Genomic DNA, 12,246 nt, shown 5'->3' on the forward strand with positions numbered 1-12,246 from the left:
GTGTAGAAATACTATTCTGATGATTCATATACTTAATATTGTAGAAATATATAAAACACTCCGGCGAGGAGAAAATGCTAGAATTCAAGAGTGTTTATTAAATCCTTCGATTCTGAGTAATGCTTTGGATTCCATGTATGTAAGGCTTCAATGAGAGTATTCCTTCCACTCTCATGCCTAAATTATTTTGATTATATGATAAATTATGTTTATTTTCTTTAAGCTTTACTTTACGTTATGTGGATGTTTATCTATGGGTTTTCCACCCATGTAGTCCAAAACTCTTTCAACTAAATCTCTTGATTTTAAGTAAAAATATTTTATGGATAATTTTTATTTTTACTTAATAGCATGAATCATGGTTAAACTAATGATTATTGATCTATTTTGATGCAACATGATTTCATATGTATGAATTGATGGTTTGCAAGTAATTTCTTTATTTATCTCTTTAAAGGTTCTTGAAATTCATGGTGGATTGTTTAAAGCATGATTTTTAATTATGGATTTCAAAGTATTTATGCATAATTTCATTTACATTAATGTCTGAAAGTTGAAGTGATTTGAACTCACATAGTTTTATTATATTTTCAATGAAGTTTGACTTAAAAGTTTTGACTCCAACTAAATATTTATGAAAGCAATGTCTATGATCAAAAGGGAGTCTTATGAAATAAAAGAATGATAAAATTCTATGAATAATGGATTCTTTATGCTATAAGGATAATTATTGCATATTTGAATCACTAAAGGTTTTAATGAGCTATTCCACCGAATGTGATGTTTTGAATTCTCAAGCTATATAGTATGACTATTTTGAAGTATTAAACTATTCTGTGGGATTGACTTAGCACCAAATGGGTCATTGAGGTGGGATTCGGTAAGGAAATTCTAGTAGCAACCCTTTGTCTCATTAACCATGTGCGAATATAGGAGACCATGTAGGCTTAGGCTAATGGATCCACAAATAGCCCTTAAATTTAAAGTTAAAAAAATTAATGAAGTTAACAGAGTTCTACCTAGAAAATAGTCTCCTTGGCCAACATAGGAGGTCATGTTGGATTCCGTGTAATAGCTCACATGGTCTTAAATGTCGTTTATGGTCATTTTCCCACAAAATAAATGTTTTAAAGGATATCCATATGATTGTTTATGCATGCATTGCATTATGTTTCATATTACATAAATATTTTAATGTTTCCTCTATGTTCATGCATGCTTACATACTTAGTATATTCAAAGTATTAACGCATACTCTTTTGCCTACATGATATCACCATGTAGGGACCAGTGCTCCTCCTCGTTCTCCTCCACGTGGGTAGTTGAGATTTTGTTTGAAGACTACTTTTAGTGAGTTCCCATGTTTCAGAAAAAATACTCATTTATCTTTCTAGCTTATGATATGTTGAGATCTTCATACACTTACTATGGCATTTCTTTTTATTATGATTGAGGGTGAGCTAGGGACTTGTCTTAGCTCCGTTAAATCTAAAAGTTAGAGATATTGTTGGACATATGTAAGTTGAAGATTTACTATTATGATTTCTGCTTGTTTATTTATTGTCATTACCTATGAAAGGCTAAAAGAATGCTAAAAGGTTTGTTTGAGGTACTTTAGGGTTCCTCATTCGTCATGTCACGTCTAAGCCCTAGGCTTGGGTCATGACAAACTTGGTATCAAAGCCTGGGGTTTTGAATGATCCTCAGAGTCCAACATATCGCATCAAATAGGATCTTGTTCATGGTTGTGAAGCACATCATAACTATGAATAGGAGACTATGGGACGTTTAGAAAAGTTTCCACTTCTTTTAAATTCATGTCATGCCTTAGTGTGTCCTAAGCTTTCCTTTACTAATGACTATTTCGTGTTCTCTAAGTAATGACTCATAAAAGAGCACCTCCAAGAGTAAGGGTTGACGATGAGGACCAAGCTCCTCCGGTTCCCAATACCCTACATCATGAGGAAGGGGTAACCCATGCCGAGTTTCACAATATTATTACGTTGTTAACTCAAGTCGTGGTCAACCAAGGGTATCAAGGTGCTCCTCCTCCCAAAATTCAAAATCCGTCCTCTAGGATTTGGGATTTTCAAAGGATGAATCTGGACAAGTTCGATAGTTTTAAACTAGATAAGGACCCTATGGAGTTCATTGATGAGGTGTACCAGATTATGGTTATTGTGAGTATACCGCCGAATGAGAAGAAAGAGCTAATGGCCTATTAACTCAAAGGTATGGCTCGAGTGTGGTACGAACAATGGGTTATTGAGAGGGATAAAAAAATGGGGCCGATAGGATGGGAATAGTTCAAAAGTGCCTTCCTAGACCACTTCTTCCCATTGGAGCTAAGGGAGGCCAAAATCCAAGAGTTCATCAACCTCTGTCAAGGGAATATGAGCGTGAGAGAGTATGCTCTCAAATTTACTAAGTTGTCAAGTATGCTCTTTTCATGGTCTCCAATCCAAGAACTAAAATGAGCAAGTTTATTTCCGATGTCTCAAGCTTGGTGTCTAAGGAGGGTAAAACGGCCATGTTAGTTGAGGAGATGGACATCTCTCGATTAATGACTTATGTAGAACAAATTGAAGAAGAGAAGCTGAGAGAGAGATCAAGGGGTTTAAAAAGGCTAGAATGGATGGTAGAGAGTTTAACCCTCAAAGGTACGATTATGGTACCAATGGCAAAGGCCAAGGTAGGGAATGGTTTGTGGGACAAGGTTCCACCAATACTCCTCCTCCAAGGTTCAACAAGGACAAGGGTGCTAAACCAATGGTTCCAAGAGAGAATGTTGTTGCTCAAACTTTCCCCGCTTGCAAGAAGTGTGAAAGGACTCACAAAGGGGAATGCTTAGCCAACTCCAATGCATGCTTTAAGTGTGGCAAGCTGGATCACCATGCTAGGGATTGTAGAGATGGTGGTGGTAGGCCTCAAGGCCAAATTGCTCATGGTCAACAAGCCCAAAAAGGTGTCCAATATACCAATTGCTTTTACGCCTTGCATGGTAGATGAGAGGTTGAGGATGCACTTAATGTCATTATCGGTATGTTAAAGGTTTTTACTTTTGATGTGTATGCACTATTAGATTCGGGTGTAAATTTATCGTTTGTTACTTTATTCCTTGCTAATAGGTTTGATGTGTCACCAAAAATGTTATTAGAGCCCTATTTGGTGTCTACCTCCATTGGTGAGTTGGTTATTGCTAGAAAGGTCTATTGAGGTTGTCCCATTCTATCTTGCATAAAGTTATTCCTTGTGATCTCATTGAGCTTGACATGGTAGATTTCGATGTCATTCTTGGAATGGATTGGTTACAGGCATGTTATGCTTCCATAGATTGTAGGACTTATTGAGTCAAGCTCCAATTTCCAAATGAGTCCATTATTGAATGGGAGGATCATGATTCAGTGGTGAAGGGTAAGTTCATTTCTTATATTAAGGCCTGAAAAATAATTTCTAAGGGTTGTATTTACCAAATTGTGAGGGTTAGGGATGTCGACTCCGAAAGTCCTCATCTTGAGTCGATTCTCATAGTCAATGAGTTCCCTGATGTCTTTCCCGATGACCTTCCCGGTGTTCCTCCCAAAGGGAAGTTGATTTTGGTATCAATCACCTCCCCGATACCCAGCCTATCTCTATTCCTCCTTACTGGATGGCCCCAACAGAGTTGAAAGATTTGAAGGAACAATTAAAGGACTTGTTAGAAAAGGGGTCCATAAGACCAAGTATTTCACCATGGGGTGGTCCGGTGTTATTTATGAGAAAGAAGGATGGGTCGCTTCGAATGTGCATAGACTACCAGCAATTAAATAAGATGACCATTAAGAATAAGTACCCACTCCCTAGAATAGATGACTTGTTTGATCAATTGTAAAGGGAAAGTTACTTCTCCAAGATTGACCTTCGGTTCGACTATCACCAACTAGGGGTGAGGGAGTGTGACATTCCCAAAACGGCTTTCCAAACAAGGTATGGTCACTTCAAGTTTGTGGTGATGAGTTTTGGGTTGACAAATGCGCCAACAGCGTTAATAGACTTGATGAATAGGGTGTTCAAACCTTACCTTGATACTTTTGTGGTGGTCTTCATTGATGATATTTTGATTTACTATCGGGGTAAGGAAAAACATAAAAATCACTTGAGAGTTGTGCTTCAAACATTGAGGGATAGGCAATTATTTGCAAAATTTAGTAAGTGTGAATTTTGGTTGAAGGATGTGGCATTTCTTGGTCACGTAGTGTCCGGTGATGGGATCAAGATTGATCCTATGAAAATAGAGGCAGTCAAAAATTGGCCTAGACCATTGTCTCCTTCAGACATTAGGAGTTTCTTGGGTCTAGCCGGGTACTATAGAAGGTTCGTCGAAGGTTTTTCTTCCATCTCATCTCTTATAACGAAATTGACCCAAAAGAAAGCCAAATTCATATGGACGGATGAGTGTGAAAAGAGTTTCTAGACCTTGAAAGATCAACTAACCTCCACTCCTATTTTGACTCTACCAGAAGGATTAGAAGGGTTTGTAGTTTATTATGATGCTTCAAAGATTGGTTTAGGTTGTCTCTTAATAAAAAACGGCAAGGTCACAGCCTATGCTTCTAGATAATTAAAGGTGCTTGAGCGTAACTACCCTACCCATGACCTTGAATTTATGGCCATTATTTTTGCTTTAAAGATTTAGTGGCATTACCTCTATGGGGTGCATGTAGATATGTATACCGATCATAAAAGTCTTCAATATGTGTTCACCTAAAAAGACCTTAATCTAAGGCAAAGGGGGTGGCTAGAACTCCTTAAGGACTATAACATGAGTGTGCACTATCATTCGGATAAAGCCAATATGGTTGCCGATGCACTTAGTAGAGTGTTTATGGGGAGTGTGGCCCATGTGGATAAAAGGAAGAGGGAGTTGGTGAAAGATGTTCACCGGTTAGCTAGATTAGGGGTGAAGTTGCGTGGTAATAATGATGGTGGTATGGTTGTTCAAAATAGGTTTGAATCCTCTTTGGTGGTGGATGTTAAATCAAAGCAAGATCTTGACCCGACGTTTATCGAGTTAAAGAAGTTGGTGAAGGAAAAAAAGATACAGGTCTTTTCCCAAGAGGGAGATAGGGTGCTATACTACCAAGGTCATCTATGTGTTCCAGATGTTGATGGTCTAAGGAGTTTGATCTTGATGGAGGCTCATTTCGATAAAAATGTACCGAGACTTAAAAGAGTTCTATTGGTGAGGTGGCATGAAAAAGGACATAGCAAGGTTTGTATCTGAATGTCTGAATGTCCGAATTGCCAACAAGTGAAGACCGAACATCAAAGGTCGGGTGGCCTAGCCCAAGATATTGAAATCCCTACTTAGAAGTGGAAAGATATGAATATGGATTTTGTAGTGGGTTTGCCTCATACCCGAAAGCGTCATTATTCGATTTGGGTAATTATTGATAGAATGACTAAGTCGGCTCACTTCCTAACGGTTAAGACTTCCTATAGTGCCGAAGACTATGCCAAATTATATATTTGGGAGTTGGTGAGGTTGCATGGTGTATCGTTATCCATTATTTTAGATCATGGTACCCAATTTACTTCTCACTTTTGGAGATCATTTCAAAAGGGCCTTGGTACTAAGGTAAAATTGAGCACCGCATTCCATCCTCAAATAGATGGGCAAGCCGAAAGGACGATTCAAACACTAGAGGATATGTTAAGGGCTTGTGTGTTAGAGTTTAAAGGAAATTAGGAAGATCATCTACCACTCATCGAGTTTGCCTATAATAATAGTCACTACTCAAATATTGAGATGGCGTTATTTGAGGATTTGTATGGGAGACAATGTAGATCCCCGGTTGGTTGGTTCGAAGTAGGTGAGATGACTTTGTTGGGCCCCAATTTGGTACTTGATGCTTTAGAGAAGGTGAAGATCATTAGAGAAAGATTGAAGATGGCTCAAAATCATCAAAAGTCCTATTCCGACACTAGAAAAAGGGATCTTGAGTTTAGTGTGGACGATTAGGTTTATCTGAAGGTTTCACCCATGAAGGGTGTGGTTCGGTTTGGTAAGAAAGGAAAATCAAGCCCTAGGTATGTAGGGCCTTATAGAATTGTGAGACGTGTTGGCAAGGTTGCATATGAGTTGGAGTTGCTATTGGAAATGGCCATGGTTCATCTGGTGTTCCATGTGTCTATGTTGAGAAAATGTCTGGGTGATCCTAGTTCTATTATTCCTTTGAGAGTAGTGAATATTGAAGAAAACTTGACCTATGAAGAAGTTCTGGTTGAAATTTTGCACCGACAAGTTAAGAGATTGAGGAACAAAAAAGTTGCCTTTGTTAAAGTCCTTTGGAGGCATCAACAAATCGAAAGTACTACATGGAAAGCGAAAGCGGATATGATTAAGCGATACCCTCATCTTTTTCCCTCTACCCAAACCTAAGGTATTAAGTTGTCCTTGCTCAATTACTTGAAATCCTTGCATTTCAACTTTTCTTGTCATATGCTTGCAAAAATTATGAAATATGTTGCGAATGATGTTTTAAATTACACTATTGCATTAATGATGGGTTGTTGGTTTACACTCTACTCTACTCAAGCTAAGTCTTTCCTCATTCGAGGATGAATGTTCCCAAGGGGGAGATAATGTAACACCCTCTAAAAACATTGTATATGACATTCCAATTCTCGATGAAAATGATATCACTTCTGTATTTTGGGCATAATTTTTAATAGATAGTCCAAATTAGGTGATTCAAATTTCTAAATAACCCAAACATCATTACCTACAACTTTTGTGAGGACCATATTTTAAGTTTCGGAGGTTAAGTAGGTCAAATAAATTAATTGTTGCAAGACATGGTGTTATGACGAAATTGAGTATTTGTAGAAGAAAAATCATATCTCACTGTAGTATGCTCCAAATTGATTGATTCTTAATGACATAAAATTAGACTTCTAGAAAAATAATTCATATGAAGACACCAAATCATAATGAGAAAGTTATCTTTTTCCAACGCAGCTCCAAAAAAGTGTATTTCGTTAAAAGAAGGTTCATCTCACCAACTATGGGTAGAAATATGTGTATCCCTAGTGGTTAAACTTGATGTGACCTGGATAAGGAAGAATTTTTTGTTGAATTAGGAGTAGGTGATGGTTTGTCTTCTGTGTTATATATGATCATTACCTGTTCCGTCTCTATGTATGGGGATAGGAAAAGATATATCGGACCAAGCTAAATGACTAAAAATGTGAAATATCATGTGATGAACCTGTTCTTAGTACTTATAGCAGTTATGACCAATCATTATAATTGTGATTTGGTTGTGTTTTGTTGGGATCGGGTGTTATGTTCTGAAATATTTCTAGATCGAGTGTCACATTCTGATATATTATTGGATCGGATGTCACATTCTGACACATAATTGGATTATGTATCACGTTCCATCACATAAATAGTTTGTATGTGGGTTCCTGAGAGAACCGAGTATATGTTGATATCCCCATGAGAGGACCAATTGGTATCTGTCATTCTGTGAAATAATGTGATTACATGTACAGGAACTGAGGGATTAACATCATTGTGAATGATCCTGCCCATTCTGTAATTGATTCGAGTTGAGGATTGGGAGTAAGTATAGTACTATCTGGGGGGTATGACTATGTAACATTGTGTGGACATATTGTAGTTGTATGCGGTATTTTATGGAGTCGGGTAGAAGAGTAGTGGTTGAGTTGTTAAGTTGGAGTTCGGTGACTTAGAGTTTGACCAAGTGGTAGCTATTGTCATAAGTGATAGTGAAGGTCAGAGACACCTCGTACGACACTACAATAGGGATAATCTCAATTAACCAATAAGGATACAAATTACGATGATAATTCAATAATCGGTACAGATTTTTATCGTAAATTACTAGATGTAGCTTACCAAAACTAAAATCAATAACAAGAGGATATTACCTTGATCCCAAGGTCAGAATATGACCTGAAACCTCACAATAGAGCCAAATCACTGATGCCACAACACAAGCAGAGTTATACTACATAATTTACTAAGAAAAATATATCAAAATGACGAGCTCGCGATCTAAAGCAATTTTCATTAAAGGCTATTATAAACATATGAGGATAATTTATAAGGTGGTTATCTGATTTTTCTATATTTTCCATTAAAAATAATGAGTAAATAAGTGAAGAAGACGAGTTATACAATTACAATCGTCCTAAGGGGCCCATTAGCTTCCTCTATTGCGTAGTTTCACAAAAATACGAATATTTCTCTATTCTAAAATCGTATGAATGAACAGTTTGGTGCATTAGAAACTAAACTCATAGACCTTCAATTTGATAGGTTTTTGATCTTCTAACTATTTATAAATGGAGAAAAAAGCTCTAGACATTTTACCCAAAACTCTGAATGAATATTAAAGTAACTTGCGATAACTTTTGTCAATTTACAACTTGCTTGACTTTAAAACTTATAATATGACCACTGAACAATTCGAATACATCTTAGCACATTCTTTTTAACTTATGAATCACCCTTAGTCTTGCCCCGAAAGTACGAGTTAATTCAAACATTCTAAAAGGGCGGAGTATTACAAAAAGTCATCAAATTTATTGTGTTAGTTTGAGGGGTATTCTTGAGTAAAAAAAAGTTAGGGATAATTTAGACCACTAAATGAATGAAGCGTTAAAGGAAAAACTACATAATTAAACAAAAATAGTTATTACATATACATAACCTAGCGATACTTTCAAAAAATTATCTAATATAGCTATATTTAGGGTTTTATAGCAAATACCTCCTCTTTGTCTCCCTCACCTCCTCTCTCTCTCCCTCTTACTCTCTCGGTTTCTTCTCTCCTCTCATATTTTCTTCTCGCACTCTCTTTCCCTCTCTACAATTCATTGCGTGAATCTTTCTTCTTCTCCCTCTCTATTTTTATATGAATACGGAACCCCATTAAAGTTTTACCTGAATTAGTTTTATCTACACTTGTGGTTCTTGCTTTTCAATAATTTTTGGGTATATAGATGCTGATTGCTGATTTATTTTTTATTGGATTAACGCCAATATATCACAATTTTCTATTTTGGGTTCTTTATTTTTTGTTCATTGTTTGAGTGTACTCTTCTTCTTAGATTGATACAACAATTATATTTGTGTATCAAAAAAAATTATATTTGTGTATAAGAAAACTGATCCACCTATTATCAAATTGTATCTTCTTTGATTGTTCTCATATTGATACAATTAATTATACCTATGTGTCAGGAAAAAAAATGTATTCATGTATCAAAAAAAAACTAATGCAACTATTATCAGATAATAACTGTATATTGAAAAAAAATTAATAGAACTATTGTCAGAGAAAACTGTATATCCATATTTATTTTAGGGGGTGATACAATATTTAAATAATGTATCAACCTTTTTTTTGTCATTTTTGTATTACAAAAGATTGATACAAACTGTATATGTGTAGTTTATTTTAGGGGTGATACAATATGTATCTATATTTCGATTTCAAAGATAATATGTGTATTTGTGTGCAAGATTTGGGGAAGGGTGAGGAAGACGAGCAAGATTTGAGATAGATGAGATTGTATAATTGTGTGTTTGTGTATCTCTGATCTGTGTATCTATACAACCTGCTTGAATCTTTTCTTTATCTCTCTGAAACTTACTCGTCTCTCTAAAATATTGGTATGAATTGTAATTAGATAAACTACCAATACTAAATAGAAATATTGTTGGACCTTTGCAATTTCTTGTGAAATTGCACATTGGGTTTTACAAATAACTACAATGTAGAGCAAACCTAGCCCAAGCCCATAAACTTCTTACGGCCCTTCTCTTCTAAAAACCCTAACTCCCTTTCTTCTTTATTACATTTCTTCCTCTTTATCCCTTCTGTGAGCAAACAGAGAGAGAGCGCCGAAATGGGTCGTGTAATCAGAGCACAACGTAAGGGAGCAGGTTCCGTATTCAAATCTCACACTCATCACCGCAAGGGTCCTGCAAGGTTCCGTTCGCTTGATTTCGGTGAACGTAATGGTTACCTCAAAGGTGTTGTTACAGAAATCATTCATGATCCAGGTAGGGGTGCGCCATTGGCACGTATGACATTCCGTCATCCGTTCCGTTACAAGCATCAGAAGGAATTGTTCGTTGCTGCAGAAGGGATGTATACTGGTCAGTTTATTTACTGTGGGAAAAAAGCTAATCTTATGGTTGGTAATGTCCTTGCACTCAGATCTATACCTGAAGGTGCTGTGGTTTGTAACGTTGAGCATAAAGTTGGTGACCGTGGTGTTTTTGCTAGATGCTCTGGTGATTATGCTATTGTTATCAGTCACAACCCCGATAACGGAACAACTAGGTATCTTTCAGCTTATTTATGAGACATTGATGATTTTTTTAATCCTTAATATGTGTGTTGCTTAGGTACTTTTTGTTGAAACTAATTAAAAAGGTAAATTTACTATTGGGATGTATGATATTTGGATTTATTTAGTGTTGGAATGAATTGGCTTGAATATTGAAGGAATTTAGCAATTAGAATTCAAGCGCAGTTTATTTGATATATTAGTTTTAGATTGATGGGCAATTTGCTTGGAAAGCTTTAATATGCTTTCCTTTAAATTAGCTTGACTGGGAAAGTTTGTTCATATTCAATCAGTGTCTTATTTAATGTGGCAATGTTCTTTTCTACGTGGATTCTTAGATTCTTTTCGTGAAGTACTGTGTGTTTGCATTTGATGAAGCTAGGCTGTTTACAGTTGCTATCCATTATGTTATACACTGATGTTAGGGGATAGAAAATTCATGTTAATGGTGTTACTGATACTCAACTTTTCTTCCCATGTAACAGAATCTGTCTTTTGAAGTAGTAAAGATAGTCTTTTCTAACTTGTTTGGATAATACTGAATTGCATACTTGTTGATCTGAACTACATTGATTTAACAATTTCTTTGTTGGTGTCTGTTTGCTTTACACATAAAACTCAGCTTAGATTATTATGATTTCTTCATGGACAGTTGATGAGTTTTCGGAAATTAGTAGTCTGTTGTGATATCATATTGTTATTATCAAGTCTATGGAGATGATTTTGGTAGTTTGCTATATACAACTTAACTTCTATTCTTTCTTTTCAGGATTAAGCTTCCATCTGGATCCAAGAAGATTGTGCCCAGTGGATGTCGAGCCATGATTGGTCAGGTTGCTGGTGGAGGAAGAACTGAGAAACCAATGCTTAAAGCTGGTAATGCATACCACAAGTACCGGGTAAAGAGGAACTGCTGGCCAAAGGTTCGTGGTGTTGCTATGAATCCTGTGGAGCATCCTCATGGTGGTGGTAACCATCAACATATTGGTCATGCCAGTACTGTCCGTCGTGATGCACCACCTGGTCAAAAGGTTGGTCTTATTGCAGCAAGGAGGACTGGTCGTCTTCGTGGTCAAGCTGCTGCTACTGCTGCCAAAGCTGACAAGGCCTAAGATATTAGTTTTGTTACTGTTTTCCTTCTTGTTGTGTTTGGATTTTGAGTATTCAGCTACAATCATCTTTATACTAAGTTTTGTTGGGATCTTATTTAGACAAATTTGCCATTTATAAATGTGTTTAGCTTGGCTCTCATTATGTTTCCCTTTTCTTCAGTGGTTTGGTTCTCATTATGTTTCCCTAAGTTGGTTTCCTTTACATGTTGGGAGTCGATATTTTTTAACTTTTGGTGTCCATAGCTGCTGTTGGCTAGCAGCTGGTATGAAGATTAATTTTGAAGAATGGTGTGGTACTCTTTGTTCAAATGCTCGTTCTACTATCCATGCTATACTTTAGCATGGAAGTTATAGTGGGGTTGGGGTAAATCCAGCGTGAGATTTTGTACATTTGAGAAGTGTTAATGAAATACTCCTTTTTGTATAAGTAAATTAATTTCAATTTTGATAAGTATTCTATGCTCCTTTATGTAGTGTGTTTCATGTAGAGTGTTATGTGAATTTTAAGCACATGAATAGGTTTTTGTTTTGGAAAATATTTTTCTCTTTCTTCTTCATCGTCACTCTTTTTTTCCAGCAACTTCTTCGCCTTCCACCATCCTTCATCACCACACAACTTTTCCGAAAAAATCCTACGAAATTTTGTTGGAGTACATTGGAATTCAATTTCTTCAACAATAGAATCAATTTCTTTAGCAACCTCACCAAAAAAATAAGATCACCATCATTCTCTAAAAATTTGTGATATTCTTGTTCTTTTCAA

General features: G+C 36.3%; 1 protein-coding gene across 1 annotated transcript; it reads left to right on the plus strand.

The window, feature by feature from the left end:
• The first annotated feature begins 9,827 nt into the window (after positions 1 to 9,827).
• Positions 9,828 to 11,622, plus strand: LOC129870692 (60S ribosomal protein L8-like). The gene is made up of 2 exons (XM_055945539.1): positions 9,828 to 10,364; positions 11,141 to 11,622. The coding sequence occupies exons 1-2, from the start codon at positions 9,925 to 9,927 to the stop codon at positions 11,481 to 11,483; spliced, it is 783 nt and encodes a 260-aa protein (XP_055801514.1). The 5' UTR covers positions 9,828 to 9,924; the 3' UTR covers positions 11,484 to 11,622.
• The last annotated feature ends 624 nt before the right edge of the window (positions 11,623 to 12,246 follow it).

Source organism: Solanum dulcamara, chromosome 10 (genome assembly GCF_947179165.1).
Source record: "Solanum dulcamara chromosome 10, daSolDulc1.2, whole genome shotgun sequence".
NCBI lineage: Eukaryota > Viridiplantae > Streptophyta > Magnoliopsida > Solanales > Solanaceae > Solanum > Solanum dulcamara.